Genomic DNA, 19,076 nt, shown 5'->3' with positions numbered 1-19,076 from the left:
CAGGGGGGGGTGTGCTTCAGCTTAAGGAACATGGAACAGGTTCTGGATCTCCACCCAGAGGACTTTGATGTGACGGTGGAGCCTGGTGTGACTCGGAAGGCTCTTAATGCATACCTGCGAGACACAGGCCTCTGGTTTCCTGTTGGTCAGTCAGGATGTTCACAGGGATTCACACAGATGCATTAAGTCAACACTTTTGACATGAGTGTTCAGTTTAGGGCCGGCGGTCGGGGTTGGGGTTTTTGTGATCGTCATAGCAGCAATAACCAAGAGAACAGCTGCTAGTTATCTTGGCCTTGGTGTGACCTGTCAGTACAAGTTGTACCAAAAGATGAAAGAAAAACTACTGCACAGAATTAGTGATGTTGTATGATGTTGATGCTGATTGGTTATAAAATATATTGATATTATATAATATAATAATATAATGTCATGATAAAACCCCCAACTATGATGGTAGTGTTAAAAGGAATGATGAAAATACCTAAATAATACTTCAATGCAGGATATTTTTAGGGTTTTTTTCACATGCACAGGAATCTTTGCTTCTCTGTAAACAACTAAGTACAAGAGGGTAGGTAGCAGCCAGGTACTGCTAATCAAATGCACTTCATTAACTGATCATCAGCAACTGTGAGCATGTGCTACAGGCCTCAGTTAGCATGTTAAAATATTAAAGTTCATGACAGCTGCCCTCTTATTCACAAGTGGTCACCGCAGTTGTCCCAAGTTGTAAATATCTGGGTTAAACAAAGTTACTGTCAGATTACAGATGTATCCTTTTTTTAATAACCGACCAAACCCTGGTTATGTGCTTTGTTTGTCTCAGATCCTGGAGCTGATGCATCTCTGTGTGGTATGGCTGCCACCAGTGCATCTGGTACTAATGCAGTGCGTTATGGGACTATGAGGGAAAATGTTATGAACCTGGAGGTAGTGTTGGCTGATGGGAGCATCGTACACACTGCCGGGAAGGGCCGCCGTCCCAGGTACTCATCAGCCAAATGTGATGTATCATTATGATCCTGAAAGCCTCTTATCTTTACTTCTGTCTTTGGTTTCTCTCCTCAGGAAGACGTCAGCTGGCTATAACTTGACAAACCTGTTTGTAGGCTCAGAGGGGACCCTGGGGATCATCACTAAGACCACATTACGCCTCTATGGTATCCCAGAGGCCATGGTGTCAGCGGTCTGCTCATTTCCTTCCGTCCAGGCTGCTGTAGACAGCACAGTGCAGACACTACAAGCCGGAGTGCCCATCGCTCGCATCGGTGAGCAGGAAACCTGGAAATAATGCAAAATAACGGCACACTGTGCTGCAGAGGGCTCAATGTTAAGGAATAATTCTGGATTATTTTGAACTATTAAATACGTATTTGCCTAATGATGTTAGCAAAATGCACTCAAAAACAAACATTTCAAACATGGCCAAAGTTTCACAGGATAAGGTCAGTGGATCAAAAGCTGAGGGTCCAGTACTCTAATCTAAAAAGCTCGAAATACTATTTAAAGGTGAAAATGGTGAAAACATAACTGATCACTTAAATATTCCTTATTTATGTATTTCTCTCAATTCTATTATTCCCATCATTATCTTCACTGTACATCATGTAAACGCATTGTTTCCTCTGTTAGCGTAAGCCTCAGTCGTGGAGAAAACAGACACAAAAGGATTTATAGACATAATGAGGAAGAGACAAAACTTTATTGCTCTTTTTAGAAAAGCGATTGTTGCAGTGGGTGTGGTAAACCGGTCTCTGAGTCTGACCTCATGTTTCCGGGTCCAAACTCTGCTTCAGGTCCCAAAGTCAAACGAACACTGCGGCATCACTGAGAGTTACAAACTGTCTAAATTCTTTCATCTTTAATAAAATGATCAGTGTGTAACAATTAGGTTTAACATCCAGGCATCCATGAAAACAGGATTTATGAAGTTTAACGGAGTTCAAAGTTAGCAGGAAGTTAGCGCACTAGTTTCCATCTAAACATGATATAGCATGTTCTGACTGAGGGATTTCTGAAACATTCAAACGTACAGCTCTGCTATCACTTCCAACATAAATGAAGACAGGAAACTAAACAGCAGTGACGTTTGTAGGGTTACTGAAGTTGGGCTAGCTGGTATATAATGATGTGCTACGTGATCACTAGTGACACAGCTATGTTAGCATAACATAAACACAGTGAAGCTGGAGGATGAACGCTAACTTTTTTCCACTCGTTAACGTGGGGGTTCCCGATGGTTAGGGACAAATGTAATCACATGGCAGGATGCTAAACGGACCAAACTTCAGTCAGGAGAACAACTGAGATAATCCATCCACAATACGAGGTTAGTCATTAATATACTGCTGCATGGGCTGTGCTGTAGTTACATCGTAAGGGTTTAAACTGAGCTTTAAAATGAACAGTGGTAATAAAACCCGAGAGAGGCCGACAGTGATCACTGACTGTTTTTAGGGGCTTGTTCAGATTAAATAGAATAAGATACAAAACATTAAAACATGATAAAACACAGCAGCCTTAATAAATGCAGAGTAGTTTGGACCCGGAAGCAGGATTCATACAGCATCGCTTAGAGACCGGATAAAATCCAGAACGGAGGAATTTATCCTCAAACTAGAGCTGAAAATTAGATCAATACCAATTATTGACAGCTGGAACCTGCGCAGCAATGATGCAACTGAATGACTTTAGACTCATGTTACCTACATTTCCTTTCATTGTGTGTTTGTCCTGTGTGTGTGTGTGTGTGTGTGTGTGTGTGTGTGTGTGTGTGTGTGTGTGTGTGTGTGTGTGTGTGTGTGTGTGAGATCCAGAGTTTCTGGATGATGTGATGATTGATGCGTGCAACAGGTTCAGCTCTCTGTCCTACCCCGTGACCCCAACTCTGTTCCTGGAGTTCCACGGCTCAGAACAAAGCCTCGAGGAGCAGGTCAAAACAGCCGGTGTGTGAGTGTGCTGATATCAGACCAGATGTTCTCCCATTAGATAAAGCAGTTTCTGAAAGATATTGAGCTTTATCGTTAGTTTCCCAGGCCAGGACGTCCCTAAAAATGGGACATGAAAAGTGAACCATTTGTCGTAGATGTTAACAGTAGTCACAAATATTTGTCTGTGAGGGGATGTGTCCAACAAAGCTTATTATTATTTGTAAACTGGTTGGTCCATCCGTGGGATCTCAGGACAGTGTTTCTGAAAACTAATTTTCTTATTTATTCTGACAAGGCAACTGCTTTAATATTCACATAACAGCAGTGTTGTGGAAGTGGAGGCAGATTTTCTCTTTTGGGTTAAAGTTTCGATGTAATGTGATTTACTGAAAGCAAGCAAACTCCCATTGAAGGTCAGTGTGTGTGTTTCTACAGAGGACATCACTCAGAGTAACGGAGGGTCAGACTTTCAGTGGGCTCGAGATACGGAAACACGGAATCGGTTGTGGAAAGCTCGTCATGACGCTTGGTACGCTGCTCTGGCTCTCAGACCGGGCTGCAAGGTAAATAAAGTCACCTGCTTCAGGTGCACCGGCTTCGAGCATGATTTTCTCTGTTGGTCGATTATTTTCATTTACATCAAACAATGTGGCATTCTTTCTTTCTTAACACATTACCCAGTCCATATCATTATAGATATCCAGCACGATTTTTTTCCATTGAGGCCTCAAAGTGTTCCTTTAATTTTTGAGCAGTGAACTAAACAGTGCGTGGTCGTATCTTATTGGCTGCTGCAGTTCTAGTGTTTTGTTTGCTTGGTATCTTGAGGTTAGAGGGTTCCACCCCTAATAAACTATGTGCGTTGTTTCTCTCCTCCTCTGCTGTTTCACCTCGTTTGTGGGATAAAGAGCTTTAATCATATTTTGACAGTTTGATTTAAAACCCACTGTGATGGAGTACAATTACACAAAAGAGTGTAATGGTCCAAACATTTATGGAACTAACTGTACACCAAAACACCTTTGCTCCACACTAACACTAAGGAAGGTGAAAAGAAGAAGGTGTATTACAGTGTGAGAGGGCTCTCGTGTTGGGCAGATGTAATATTGCTCCAAAGGGATTACACACTCTTCAGCCTGCAGTGTGATATTATTATAACTTATGACTGCTGTGTGAAAACTCAGTACCATTAGAGTTGAGGTTGTTGGATATGTTGCCTTTTAATAGTGAGGCTTTGTGTGACAGCGCTGTGCTACACTAACACTGCTCGGAGGCACTTTTATGTCTCACTTTATTAACGTTTTAAATCCTGAAGATTGCACAAGACACCTGCTTGGTGCCTTTCCAATATCGTGACCTTATCTTCCTGTGTGTGTGTGTGTGTGTGTGTGTGTGTGTGTGTGTGTGTGTGTGTGTGTGTGTGTGTGTGTGCAGGCCTACTCTACAGATGTGTGTGTTCCTCTGTCTCGACTGCCTCAAATTATTGTGGAGACAAAGGAGGACCTGATTGAGAACAGACTTACAGGTGAGCACAGTTATATCCACTTGACTTCATGCTGAAAAGCACACCCACAGCTGAATTTTACCCACAGCTGAATTTTACACCATGTTGTTCATTCAAAGCACTTGAATCTCTCTTATTCCTCAAAGCATTTATCTTTACTGTTAGAAAAAAATAATAGAAATTTATAAAAAGAAAATAATTTCTTTCTTTTTGGGATTTCAGTGAAACAGTTTGAGTGAACTTTCTGTGAACTGGGTTGGTCAGCTGACCCATGCGGTGGAGTAGAGAAGCTGCAGGAAGGTTGATTAAAACGTGTAGTTTGGGGTGCATATTTTAACTGAAGGAAGCACTTTGAGGTCTAAGGGATCAATGAGACTTAATTCCTAATACTACAACTTTTAAATACAGGAACTCTTGTTAAGCTCCAGAATGTAGGGCTCATTCTGGTGCAGTGTTGGGACTAACGCGTTATTAAGTAACGCGTTACAGTAACTACGTTATTATTGTGGTAACGAGCACGGTAACTAGTTATTATGCCAAAACCAGGAACGCGTTACTCGTTACTGGGATTTAGATAGGCTTGTTACTCGTTACTTCGTGTGGTGGATATCGCGGAGCTTCCACAGATTCAATAACATTAGCAAGTGGTGGAAGCCAGCAGGTGGATGAAGGAAAAGGGAGGCAAGAGGAGAGACCCGAAGCGGCCGCCGGTCCGCATGTCAGGTGAACTGAACTTCAGGTAAGAAGTTATGACCTGCAGTCTATCTGAGTCAGATATAAACCAAGTTTAGGTGGAGTTTATTTTCGGTATGCTGACATTTTCGTACTGCGTGCTAGCTAGCATGACGGAGTTTCTATACAGCTGGGTGGGTGCTATGTTACTGATGTTGAACTTTATTTTGTTCATACGGTTAATTATTAGAGTTGCCAACCGTCCCCTAAAAAACAGAATCGTCTGGTATTCAGAGAAAATATTACGCGTTTCGTACTGAGGTGAAAAGGAACACAGTTTGTCCCGGACTTCAGCTACAATGAAAAAGACACAAAGCTGAAGCTGCACAGCTGCCTCTTCCTCTCTCATTCTCTCCTCTCCCGTTTCTACTTCAATCATGAAACTGATCAATAATCAGCTGATCGGCTTTTCTCTTGTTTATTTATCGCCCACTTTGCGCCAGAAAGAGGAAACCAGCGGATGTCGCGTTAAACAACAGCAGCACGTTTAAGCTTGATCAGCTGTTGTTAGAATTTATTTAATATTAATTTCTAGTATCAGCTGATGTTTGCTGGAGCCACAGCTGTAAAAGCTGCTGGTCATGATGTCGGTTTGGATATGTGGTGAGAGGGAAACATGCAGATGAAACCAGGAGATGTCCTTACTGAATCATCAGAGCTGAACAGGTGATGGAGAAACAGGTTTACCTTTTAGGTGACATGAATGAGTTGAAGGGAAGTTATGAGCTGTTTCTGAGAGACAAATAACACCAGGATCCTTTTCTACGTAGCTGACAGCTGGTAACTGTGCAGGGGCGGGTCTAGCAAAGTGTTGCCAGGGGGCCAGGTAGGGCATTAACAGGGAAAGGGGGGCACAAGGAAATACTTTTCTTTATTATTCTCATTTAAAATGTCTCGCTTTTAAAAAATAATTATCTGAGTCTTACAACAAACGATTGATAGATTGATACATATATACCATCAGAACAGTGTACATCACTGTCACAACAGTGTTTGTTTTCATTCAAAGGCTTTATGATTTTTCCTATAATGGTGGGCCGGTCTCTAGTCAAAATGCCCGGGACGATTTTTTTGTCTCAGTCCAGCCCTGTATGCAGCTCATCTGCAGTCTGGTGTTACCTACATCTTCCTATTCAGAAGGCAGAATTTCCAAGTTCTGAGTACAATCAAAAGCACCACGACTGCAGTTTTTGTGTTGGATGTAAAAGCAGGCTAGAATCATGGCGGCGGTCAACGACGGTCCAGGCGTGATTTCTCTCGTGGAAATGTGCACATTATTTTTTCCTTTCTATTGGTAGGTGGCACAGTGCACTTGTGGCAAGTAAGCAAGCTAGAAGACTGGCAATCTGGCTGGGTATCCAGTTATGGAAGCAACACATTAACAAGAGAATTCTGAGTAAAACCAAAGTTACTTTCCCTAGTAACTAGTTACTTTGAAAGTAACGAGTAACTTGAAGTAACTGAGTTACTTTTTTAGAGAAGTAACTAGTAATGTAACTAAGTTACTAATTTAAAGTAACTTACCCAACACTGTTCTGGTGTAATTTAAAAATGCTTTTACAACATAGATCCACTTTGTTTCAGCTTCATCTTTACGGTGAGTAGCTGAAATTATAAAAAATAATAACCCTGTCTTACCTTAACTCCAACCCTTTGTGTAAATCGATAAAACATCAGCCAAAAAGGATATCTTTATCAGAATATATAAAATCCAGTGTTGAATAACACCAGGTACTGTCTGTAAGGCACACTTGATTTCCTCAACTGTGTCAAAACCACAAACCTTAAACTTGTTTGTTATTTTGGGAAAGAGAATAAACTCACAGGAACCCCGACAAGTAAGGTGGGTGGGAATTATGTTGGAGAACCCGATTATCTCTCACACCACTGATCACGTCTGGGTGTTTTAGACCCACAAAACAAAAACTAGACTCAGATACACTGACGCATCAGAAGAGCACAGAAGAAGAACGGGATGTAAAAATGGGACGTTTTTTGCACTGTATTGAATGTGGATGGCTTCTGCCCTCAGGTCCCATAGCAGGCCACGTGGGCGATGGGAATTTCCACTGTCTGATGGTGGTGGATCCAAACAACCCCGAGGAGATGCACAGAGTCCACCTGTTCACTGAGAGACTGGCTAGGTAGGGTGTCACCTCTCACTCACTCACAAATCTTCTACCAGTCAGGATTTCACTTGTTTTTCTGGAAGATTGTCGCCATCCATCGAGCCGTTCACTGCTTCAGGGTTGACATCAACAGGATGTGAGGACACACATATCTGTGACTCGTTCAAACAAATAAATGTAGTGTTTAATCAGCAGACATTTTATTCTAGTTTGTCATTTGTAAGCAGACCTCACCCTAACTGGAGTCACTGTATGGACATATGATGGGTAATAAAGTTGTCCAGGAACTTAAGCTGCGTCCATATGAGGCGACTCGCACTTGACACGCTGCTTTGAAGCTGACGCTCGGTCACCAGCCTGTCATATGTTCTCTGCCCTCTCATGTTTTAGTCAAAGTTATCCCGTGCCCCCACTGGTAGTTGCTTCAGGCTCTGGCCTTGAAGTTAATAAAAGTTTATCTTGTAATGTGTGCAGTTCTCATTGCCAGTATTGTGTTTTTGAATGTCGTTGGCTGTCTAATATGGCCTCTGGTATCGCTGTGCATTGCTTCCTGTGTGGACTCTCCCACACAGCACGTACAGTTCATGCCCACATGGACCAGCTTCAAGTTGAAAGCAGCTCTGTATTCTGTGCAGCTCGAGGGGAGACTTTAAAGCTCCGCCCACCCCTGTGACTGAGCTCGCAGATGTCTTTAACATGATCAAAGTGATAAAATGATTACAGAGTAATCTTGACAGTTTTTAACGTGTATCTGAACAAACACTCCTCTGAAAAGGTTGTTATCGCATACAGTAGTAATCAGCTATATGATAACGCTGTAAAATTACCATTAAAAAGCATTTATTGTACTAGCAAAAGACATAGACCGGAGCCTCGAACCACCTGACAGCTGCTGTAATGTTTTATTTATGCTTCCTTCAGATCCCATCAGACAGACACACACTGTTACTGAATACCAGATGTTCTTACTAACAGTAATCTCCATTTTTTTAAGTCTTATTGGTTGAGCGCGTATGCCTCATGTACCTGTCAGGCAGCCTGGCCTCACTGCTCCATTTTAGCAACTTTCCTTGTTATTACCTTCATTGTCAGTCTCTCTTCAACACGTTTCTCTTCACCGTAATCCTCCCCACACTCGCCATAATCCTCCTCACTCCGCTTGCTTATCTTCAAACAAATTCCTCCCCGTTTGAATCGCGCTCTCCCCCATCTCTCTCGGTTAATATTGATTCCAGAGGGCCAAACGTTTAAGTCTTGGGACTTGCAAAGACTTGTGGGCTGTCTTTTTGTAGATGGAGGGTTTTAACTATATACCAATACAATCTTCTCAAAATCTGTTTTTAAAGACTTTAAACACCACCAGCTATGCCAGGGTCAGGCTCAGACCACAGAGGGTAATGGCATAGAGGATTAGATGGAAGAAAGCCACAGCTCACCTGAATTAGACCTGAGCGAAGGCAGCGGAGACTCCAATGCACGAAACAACTCTAACTCCTGTCCTTCTCCTTTTAAGCCATCTTTCTTCTGATTGGCTGCCCCTTTTCCAAAAGCAGGTGGGTGGGGCTTCTGTGCTGTGGACCATGAATTGGCCATATTAAAAATATACACTCTGTATTACGTAATATAGAGCCAAGAAAAAACAGCCTGAAGCCTGAGCTTCTCACTCACAGCGATTACTTTCATATGAATGTTTGTGGATAGAAAGTGAAAAATTTTGAAACATTTGTAAAGGCTTCAGAAAACTTGCAAACTTTTTGCTCCTAAAAAAATGTATTTGCTTCTTGCAGGCGAGCCCTGGCCATGGATGGTACGTGTACAGGAGAGCACGGAGTGGGTTTAGGAAAAAGGGCGCTGCTGTGCGAGGAGATGGGACCTGTGGGCATCCAGGTCATGCGGAGTCTCAAGGACACCCTCGACCCAAACAGCCTGATGAATCCTGGGAAAATCCTGCAGCGAGAAGAGCCATGAGCAGCATGTCCATCTGAGTGATTACATCATCAGAGTGAAGTTTATGGAAGCACTTCCTGTTGAAGGAGCACAAGCGGTTTAGATTTAACAATCATATGAAATCATTGAAGAAGTGATTTACAAATTCAGTTAAATCAAGAAAGCTACACATGTTTTGTTTGATTTCTCACGAATGTTCCTACATGCACCACAAAACCTGACTCCTTGAAAATGATGAGTGTTAACAAAATCCTTTTTGCTAACTACAAATGTGAGTTTTTAAGGAAGACCTGGTCTGTTGTTGCAGATTAGCATGCATTATGTAAAGATTATCTTCCACAGATTCTTTCTTTTTGTGTCATTAAAATTAATTTATCAGAATGTGGAATCACTCCAAGTGTTGTTGAACCTGTTTATTGTTTGCTGAATACATTTCATTGAAACTAGACACTACAGTTTATTATGCTTTTGCTTTTGTAAACACTTTAGCTAACTGCCAATGAGCATTTTGACACGGGACTCCATTATTCTGTTGATTTGCATAGGTGTTTAAAGAGTTTCTAGAGTTCAGCGACTATATGTTGTATACTTTAAATAAATCACAGTATCCAATGGTTTCAGTGAAATCCTTGACCATGATGACCTACATAAAGAAAAGCTGCTAGTAAATGAAAGAGATCTGTCAGCACGACGGTTTGGGGATCAACTAAGACACAAGTTACAGAAAATTACAGAAAAAGTTCTGTAGCTAATTGGCCAGACTGTCCTGTGATTATAAAACTGAAAGTTTTTGTTAATTCACAGAAAATGTAATGTAGGATGAATGTCACATTTTCCAAAGCTATACAGTGGCACAGACCCATCTTTGACGACCTGATTCTAGGCCCCAGGCCTTATCTTTGACCCCCCTGATATAGGTTGTCGGGAGGTCGTTAATGACAAAAGTACAGTAACTTGTAATAATTTGGAGAGCTGCATTTGAACACTCGAGCGATTTTCATCTCACTGTCCACTAACCAGAATGGAGGCAGTTTTCAAGGAAGCGAGCAAACTTCAAATAATTTCCATTGGCTTCATTTGGATTCACTGCCTTTTATGTCACAAACTCGCAGCCATTAAACAAGAAAATTATCAGAGCCAAATGAACCTTCAGGCTTCTTTGTACCTGGATTTCTTCCTTCTGTGTCTGTGATGAAGCAACGCTCTGCACCACCACACGGTGTCAGTGGTGCATCCTTGAGAGACAAACCTGCAGCGTGTCAGCCAGAAGATCAAAATATAATGCTCATTTCTGCCTCGGCAGCTTTGTAACTATTGTTTTCCCAGCTTGCAGCCACTAACTGACACTCGCACAGCCACCGAGCTACAATCAAATCTCCTTTTAAATAAAAACACTGTGTGACTTTGTTATAGCTCACCCTGAGTTCTGTTTATTTTATTCTTGTTGATTGCATAGCTGTTTAAGCAGTCTACAGTTCAGTGACTATCTCCTGCAGCCTTTCTATAAGTCATATTTGTTTTCAGTGAAATCCTTGATGATGGTTCACGAGGCCTTTAAGACAGATGCATCGAAACTTATAATTAATAACAACCACAAAATGATCACAAAGAGACCATGCAGTCATTTAAAAAGACAAAAAAAGAAGAAAATAAATGCCTAAAATGTCAAAAATAGCCACAAAACAATGATAAAGTGTCAATAAAATAATAGAAAATAACCACATCAACCAAAATTTAAAAAACAGTCCACAAAACAACCACAGAATGAACCAAACTGAAAGAAAGTTACACAAAAATCCACAAAACTAAAATCCAAAACAGACATAAAACAACCAATCAAAGAAATTCACAATAATCACAAAGAGACAGAAGAAGCACAAAGTGATCCAAAACTACTGAAAACAACCACGGAAATAATCAAATGATGGAAAATACCTTTAAAGAAACACAAACACACACAAAGATATGCATGCCTGCAGGACTTTTTTTCCTGCTTATGTCTGCAGTACGACTGTGGCATGTATTAAATTGGTGCAATATACATTCTAAAGTTATATTTCATGTGGGTTTGAAAAAAATCCACACATGCAAAAGAAAAACAATATTGTCTCCCCATTTTCCCTAAAAGATTTATATTATACAAATATAGCATAAATGGGCTGGTAATCCAAATTTCACCACCACCTCTGTTAAGTGGCCTTTTATGACTAAACTAACTAATGATGATATGTTGAGAATGTTATTAAGGGTGTTAATGAATCCTTTACTTCATTAGGGTATTTTTGGTAATCCACTCATTGAGAGTTATGGTCTACTTACAGTTTAATAACCAGATTTTTGACTCAGATTCTTCACAGCTGTGGATCAAATGTGTCAAATTTGTTAACATTAAATAAAGTTAGAAGTCACATTTCCTTTATAAATGTATATGGGCCAGTTGTTAAAAGGTGGCACTAAAATGTCCTTGGTTGTGGCTTTGCTGGAACTATTAAAAAGGAAAACTGGCTGAGAACCTGCTTACACTGTGTTTTTGTGAGCTTGATTTTTTTTAATTATACTGGTGCAGTGTGTGTGTGTGTGTGTGTGTGTGTGTGTGTGTGTGTGTGTGTGTGTGTGTGTGTGTGTGTGTGAGTGAATCAGAAGTGAGGGAAGCATTTTAGTTTTACTAACAAGTTGATTTCTTATCCTCTGTGTCAAAAAGCAGTTTTTCCTCTTCTAATTTGTACTTCCTGTGTGGAGACTGTGTAACAAACCTTGCTTCTTTTACTCATTTTACATTCTTATCAGTGTTACTAAGATCTCATGTTAAACCTCTACACCAGTGATTTCTACTCAGTTTGGGCCTTTTATCCAGACCTGTCAGATCAGTAAAATCACCAACACACTGCTCATGTTTCAGTGTGTTATATTTATCTAACATCGCTCGTTATCCAAAAATCCATGCTGTTATTTTTTGTTTTGTTGAATGTTTAATTGAATGATCACTTTTTTTCTTTATATACTTTACATTTAGTTAACTATTTTTACATTTTTAATGCTAACATCATAACTTTTAATGGCTTACCTTTATGAGCATTAATACTGAAAATCAAAACTACAACTGAATTAAATATTTCATGTCTAACTGACTAAATTAAACCATATTTGCTTATTTATTACTTATTAGTACTGCATTAGCGCCCATCACAGCAGCTGTAATGGGATGAGACGTGGGGCTATTCTGAAATTAATAAAATTAATTTTTCTTTATTTTTTGCAAGAAAAGTACATTTAAATTTATATTTCCATTTATTATTTCTGTATGTTGTTCTGGTTCCCATATTCCTTGAATTTGCAGGGTCTGGACAGCAACCTTTGTAATGTTAGAGGATATTCAGGTTTCTAACCTTCCTCTAAGATTTCTCAGTGTTTTATTATAAATGTATGACTTTAAGCCCTAAAAGATTTTATTTTTCTCAAAATATTACCCCCAACTCCTTCTACCCAGTTTTTTAAAGTTATTGTGAGTTGATGTGGAGCCCCCACAGTTTGTATTGTACATGTACAATGACAATAAAGGGCTATTCTAGTGTATATTATTCTTCTATCTAGAATAGTCCCAATATGCCATCATAACTTGGTGCCTTTAGATAATTATTTGTTAATAGTAGCTAACCATTGTGCTGTACATTACCACTGTTTCTTTAAAAATGTATTGATTAGCCTAATTTAATAACGTAGCCTGCATTTTGACCTTTGGCCCTCATTTCAGAGATTTTTTGCTGTGAGCTGTATTTTTGTTTTCATCCATTATTCCACTGTTTTGCAACGCGTCTTTAAATCAGCTGGGGCTGATTGTGTGTGTCTGGTTTTGTGTGTGTTTACATGCCTGTGGAGCAAAGAGGGATCCATTTATAGGCTTGCTGTCATTATAGCGGGATAGATTAACACCTACTGTACTGTAAGTACTCAACAATAGTTTACCTTATTGGGTAGTAAAGCCAAGAAGGCTGCACGAGTCTGACTTTGTTTTACTGTGGAGGAATAAAGAGCCAAGGAGAATATAACCAGCCTAATTACACACACAGACACACACATGCAGGATTAAACGGAGCAGGCCTAATCCCAAACCAAACATGGTCACCAGTGATCCCAATAACTTAGCATACAGGATGGTGGCAAAACCTGTGAATAGCCTGGTAATGACATCAGTCTGCAGGACTAAAGACTTAAGGCCTGACCTTGTGGGGCAGCAGCAGAGGAGCATGGATGATGCAGAAAGGGGTTAATTAATGTTTTAATTAAGAATTTAATCTGAGAGGAGATTCACCAACCCTTCAGATATAGTCCCAGAATGTTTTAATCCAGAGTTTTTAAGACCCGTGATTGTTTATACAGTGCTGTCCACCCCAGTGCATCACTGTAAACGATAATTTTATAATGGTGAAGAAAAAAAATATGACATACAGCTCTGTAGTTAATAGAGTTCAAAGTTTTAACAAACAAGGACTCCCCTTCATAAACCTCAAAGTGGTTCGGTCCACATCCTGCTGCATCTTTTACCTTGCAAAGGTGAACTGAAAGGATGTCAGTGGAATTAAACATATTAATGCTGCTGTAAGGTCAGCCCACCATGAAAATCATCAGAACTTCAAGACTTGACTGGATTTTTAAATCATTTTCAGACTGTTTGGTGACACTTTTTAATTTCTCATATAGATAGTTATTCCTTAATTCGTCCAAAATCCAACACGATACCACGATAACCATAAAGTGGGTTAGGTATCTGATAGTGTGGAAACTTCATAGCTGGAGCCGATATATCTGTGACAGGCCAGATACTGCACGATAACTAACGAGCGATCTGTCAGAGCAGTTTAAAATGATTCTGTCTTTATGTATATTTATGTCAGTTCTTTTGTTTCCTTTGTTTGTTTGTCTTTTCTTTCGGCTACCTGGCGTGTTCCCCCTCCACCACCGTCACACCTGTCCTGTCCTAAAATGCCCCATAATCCAACATGTGAAAAAAAGAAAGAAAAACAGGCCAATCCCATGTCGGGGAATTAGAAACGGCGTGCATGTGTCTCCCATACTGTCTGTATTTATGATCCGAGCCTGCGCACTGAGCGCGTCCATTGTCTGGCCAGCAGCAGCAGCAGCGGCTGAGGCGGAGCGGAGAGGAGCGGAGCGCCGAACTGAGCGCAGGGGAGCGGCTTCACTGTGACCCCGATCTCCGGGGGGTGGGAAAAAAAGCGAGCCCACCAGACCGGACGGACGACGTCATTTATTTGTGTGTGTGCGCGCGTGTGTGTGTCAGAGACAGACCGTCGTTTTGCTGGCGGTCAGACAGACAGCAACAGTTGTCACGATGTCTGAGATCAGATGAGGGCAGAGCAGCGGAGGGAACACTGCGGCGCTGCTGTGATCCGGGCCGGCCGCCTGCGATGAGACAGCCGCGTTAACCAGCCGGGACAGCAGGGCAGCAGCGCGGCGCGCGCATCTGTTCGCGGAGCGCGGATTTCGGCGTCAGTCAAACGCTCTCCGCTCGTCCCTCCCGGTGGTGTGTGCGGGTGAGGTGAATCCAGACGTCAGGGCTGGCTCATGTTCCGCTCAGCAGGGAAACGGGCTGTTGCGTCTGCGGAGAGTCAGAGCTGACGAGCCTGCCGACACACACGGACGGATAGGCAGGCAGGCAGGCAGGCCGACAGACAGACAGGAGCGAGGGGAGGGGGGCACAGCCTGCCCTTTGCGGATCGAGCCGAGCCCCCTCCTGTACCCACCCAGAACCCCCACCCACTCCTCTCCCCGCTTTGGATGGGGGGAAAGCAGAGCACGGCGGGGCGGCCCCGGGGTGCTTTTCCCGGTGTCTCTACGGATGACAGCGCGGTGCCACCCTCGGCCCACTTTGGTCACTACCGGCCGAGCGGCACCATGGGCCTGCGGAGCCGCTCGGTGAGCTCCGTGGCTGGGATGGGCATCGAGCACAGTCCCGCCGTGCCCTTCGGCTTCTACACCCCAAGAGGAACGGACTCGGATCGAGCCGGAGGGGGGTCAGGGGGCACTACCGCGGCCCCTCACGGGACCGGCTACCAGGACACTGGGAGCGGAGGGCACCACACGGACGGGGTGCTGTATCTGGGGTCCCGGGGGTCGCTGGCTGACACCTTGCCCCTGCACATCGCACCCCGCTGGTTCAGCGCGCACAGCGGTAAGGTCTGCAGGCTACACACACACACACACACACACACACACACACACACACACACACACACACACACACACACACACACACACACACACACTGTGAACCAGCAGATATTTGGGGGACGGCTGACGGATTAATCATCACACAAAAACGCACGAACACATTCCCACGGACACCTGCTCCTACTGCCAGACACCTACCTTGTTTACCTGCAGGTAGGCTGCTGAACGACACCAATGCGGTGCCCATAAATTTCACCGCAATCACGGGGAAGTTAAGCCCGAGGACGCACTCAGAAACAAGCAGAAAGGAGGCTTTTGTCTGTGAAAAATAAGACTGCCCTGTTTGGAAAACATGTTGTGCTTCACGTTCTCTCCGCTGGCTGCAGGAAAAAAAAAATCTGGGGCACTGGATAATTTTTTTCTGCAAGAAACTGGAGATGTCGATGTTTCATCATTGGTGATGAAATGTGTTTAAAGCTCATTTCTGTGTGCGGATCTTTAGGGGAGAACATAGTCACCGCTGCGCCGTCTGCGTAGGTCATTGCTTGTTGTGTGAAATGACTCTAATAAGCCTGTTGCCAAATCTGGCTGGGTCAATTAGCCCAGCGATTATAGGGGAGAGAGGGAGGGAGGATGGGGGGAGGAAGGGCTGAGAGGGCTGTACATGCTCATCATCGGCTTACCACCCTGCACAATATGTCTGTGTGCGCCTGAACACAGCTGCACACTCACAGGTATATGTAGGTCTGATGTCAGGCGCCTCCTCACACCCACAGTGAATATCAGTTTGGTTGTTTCCTGTGGCGCTTAGAAGGAACAGCAGCACTTCAGAGACGAAAAGAGAATCAGCTAGCACAAAATCTGATGCTTCTGAAATCTTAGAGGGTCATTTCCACTTAGAAATGCCAATTTCACGGCTTTCAGTGGTGTTAAACCACAATTTATTGTAATTATCATTATTATTTTACAGCTGGTCATGTAACATTATAAGCTGTGTAGACCTGCCATGTCAAAATCATTGGAGTTTATGACCAAATCACATTGGCTATACATGGTTTATGACCATATATAACAAATGTGATTTCAGTTGATTAGTAGTATGAAATGCACAAACTAATCCATCTTTTTTAAATACAAGTGCAAACTTCTGGGGGTTTAGTGATCCAACCTTACCCACTCGAAACAACGCTTAGCCACATATCCATCTTTGGATTTAGTATAACTTTATGTGTTCAAATATTTAATAAGTAATTGAGGAACCTTATAAACACTCCTCCTTCTCTCCATTACACAAAGCAGCCTCAGCCTGGTCCCCAGGCTCTCGTTATCAGCGCTCTGACCGGCTCATGGAAAGAGAATAACAAGTTGGATGTCAGTATATATGTTGTTTGCACCTGGCCTACATTGCCCGGTGACTCTGATGTGCTCTCATATCAGTGTGAAAAGATAACCAGGTCGGAGGAGCGGAGTGTAAAACTGGAGAAATGAGCAAAAATATGGAAATATTTAACAGACAGGAAGCAGAAGCATGGTCATGGCTGAACAACCTTTGATTTACAGGAGATCTATTGGGTTTCTGTAGAGTTCACCAAATTAAGCTTATGACTCACAACAATACCTTCACCATTACAATAAAGAATGGAAGGATTACTGAAGGGCCTGCTGTGCACAAGGCTAAGGGGAACATAGGTCCGTTAGACCACCACAAAAAAAAAACACAAAGCGATCCAAAGTGTCCATAAAGAGATGTAAGATCACTGGAGAAAGGAGAAACAAAACAACCATAAACATAAAAGTTATGCAAAAATACAAAACGTCCATAAAGAGACTGCGCATAATAGCTACAGAGAGAAATAAGATGTCGATAATGAGATGCAAAATAACCATAAAGATATGCAAAGAGATCATAGACGCAAAACGAATGCACAGAAAAATAAAACGCCCACAGCTACAAATAAGCTCAAAATAGAGATGCAAAGCATCAATACAGAAAGTAGAAACAGTTTCAAAGATATGGACAATAAATATAAAGAGATGCAAAAATGCCATAAAGAGATGTAAAATAGCTTTGGATATACAAAATGCACATAGAGGAGGCAGAAATCATGACAGAGAGATGGAGAGTATTTAAAAAGAGATCCATAACAGCTACAGACAGATCCCAAACTTCCATAACACAATGTAACGTGACCCTGAAGAGATGCAGGGTAGATGCAAAGAGCTGCAGAAACATGCAAAATGATCTGAGTCATAAAACAGCTCCAACTACAAAACGGCACAAAAAAGTGACATGAAGGTAGTAAACTAGCTACAAAGAGATGGACAACTGTTACAAAGACACACAAAATAATATTAAAGAGATGCAAAACAACCATAAAAAGAAGCATATAGCATCAAAAAGATTTAAAAAGATTGTGGATGTACGATTACAAAGAGGTGTAAAACGGCCAAAGGCAGAGGCTAAAAACTCTACAGAGAAAAATGACCAGATGGAATCAAATTTAATATGTGCTCCACATCAGTCCTAAAGCCCCAGGAGCTTTTGGGCAATCAGGCTTCTGTGAAACATCGACAAAGAGACAAAGTGATCATGAAACAGCTATCAAGAGGAAAAATGACTGCAAAGAGGTGCATTTTTTGCACACAACTTACTATTTGCACATCCTCGAAAAGAAAATAGCAAAGTCCAGTATAAGAGGGGCACGTCATATATTTCATTTGAGTCATATACTATATATTTATAATTAGAGCTATTTGTATCTATTAGAGCTCTTTTGCTATATTTGGTAACTTTGTAAATTGGTGTTATTATTAAATGTAGTTTAGTTAGTTACTGTTCTTACTGTCTTGGAACTACCACATAATTTCCTCTGGGATTCTGATTTGCAGGGGTGGATTTATAAACAGTATAATCATGCCACATTTCAGCTATATGTAACAAAAACTCTCAGAAACATCAATGAAATAAAAGAAAATTCCTACTATAACTGCAAAGATAACATCAGATTTGTCGTATACGTGATAAAGTACATTTTTGTTCTGGTGATTGGAGAGACATGTGGGAACCCCTTCTACTGCTGTGGTGGTTTCATATGGGTGTGGTCTGAACTGGTTCTTTATAGCTAAAATGGTGAAGCTAATGGAATATCACAGGATTAAAAAAAAATTAAGGCAAGCAGGAATTTGAAAAACAAAAGTTACAGTTTTTCCAGGAGGACACGACTGTGCTCATCGTGTCTGTGGAAGAAGTTCGCGTCAGTCTGTTGTCAGCTTTGGGATTTGTGTGCAGTCAAGCATGGAGGAAGACAAGTTTACAATGTATGGTCTGTAGCATGTGAGGAAGGCAGCTCTGACCAAAATGTCACCGTTTTAATGCTGTAATAAAAAACTGGTTGCTTTTGTAGCAAGTTTTGCCATTTTTCATCCGTCTATGCTTTAGCACGGCTTTTGCTTTATAACTTTTCTCGGCTGGGTTTTATTCTGGGGAGCGGTGCTTTTCCTGGCTGCTTTTAGAACCACAATAGAGCTGTGTCAGAAAATCCAGGACCCTCATTTATTTCTACGCAACCACTGCGAGCGCACAGTGGGGTGCCGCCGCAAAGGGCCCCGGCAAGAAAACACCCATAATCTGTCAGAAAAAGTCCA

The 19,076-nt window shown here is 41.9% G+C and overlaps 2 protein-coding genes across 4 annotated transcripts in view; both read left to right on the top strand.

Annotated features, from left to right (window-relative positions):
- The window catches only part of ldhd (lactate dehydrogenase D), a 40,703-nt gene extending 30,844 nt beyond the window's left edge, over positions 1 to 9,859 (top strand). Inside the window, exons 4-12 of one of the 3 annotated variants that reach the window (XR_005613866.1) lie at positions 4 to 145; positions 830 to 989; positions 1,072 to 1,271; positions 2,814 to 2,948; positions 3,369 to 3,496; positions 4,368 to 4,458; positions 7,202 to 7,313; positions 8,645 to 8,851; positions 9,086 to 9,225. Coding sequence is in view for 2 of the 3 variants with exons in the window: in XM_039615312.1 (XP_039471246.1) it covers positions 4 to 145; positions 830 to 989; positions 1,072 to 1,271; positions 2,814 to 2,948; positions 3,369 to 3,496; positions 4,368 to 4,458; positions 7,202 to 7,313; positions 9,086 to 9,266 (1,149 nt within the window). In the remaining variant the exon portion in view is untranslated. Of the gene's footprint in view, positions 1 to 3; positions 146 to 829; positions 990 to 1,071; positions 1,272 to 2,813; positions 2,949 to 3,368; positions 3,497 to 4,367; positions 4,459 to 7,201; positions 7,314 to 8,644; positions 8,852 to 9,085 lie in introns of all 3 variants that reach the window. The other 2 variants (XM_031726872.2, XM_039615312.1) reach the window with 2 other exon arrangements.
- Positions 9,860 to 14,403: 4,544 nt separating this feature from the next.
- znrf1 (zinc and ring finger 1) overlaps positions 14,404 to 19,076 on the top strand; it is a 64,534-nt gene continuing 59,861 nt past the window's right edge. The window contains exon 1 of the mRNA XM_031726867.2: positions 14,404 to 15,432. Coding sequence (XP_031582727.1) covers positions 15,039 to 15,432 — 394 coding nt within the window. The 5' untranslated portion in view covers positions 14,404 to 15,038. The remainder of the gene's footprint in view (positions 15,433 to 19,076) is intronic.

Source organism: Oreochromis aureus, linkage group 7 (assembly GCF_013358895.1).
Source record: "Oreochromis aureus strain Israel breed Guangdong linkage group 7, ZZ_aureus, whole genome shotgun sequence".
NCBI lineage: Eukaryota > Metazoa > Chordata > Actinopteri > Cichliformes > Cichlidae > Oreochromis > Oreochromis aureus.
This window is presented reverse-complemented; position numbering and strand designations above follow the sequence as displayed.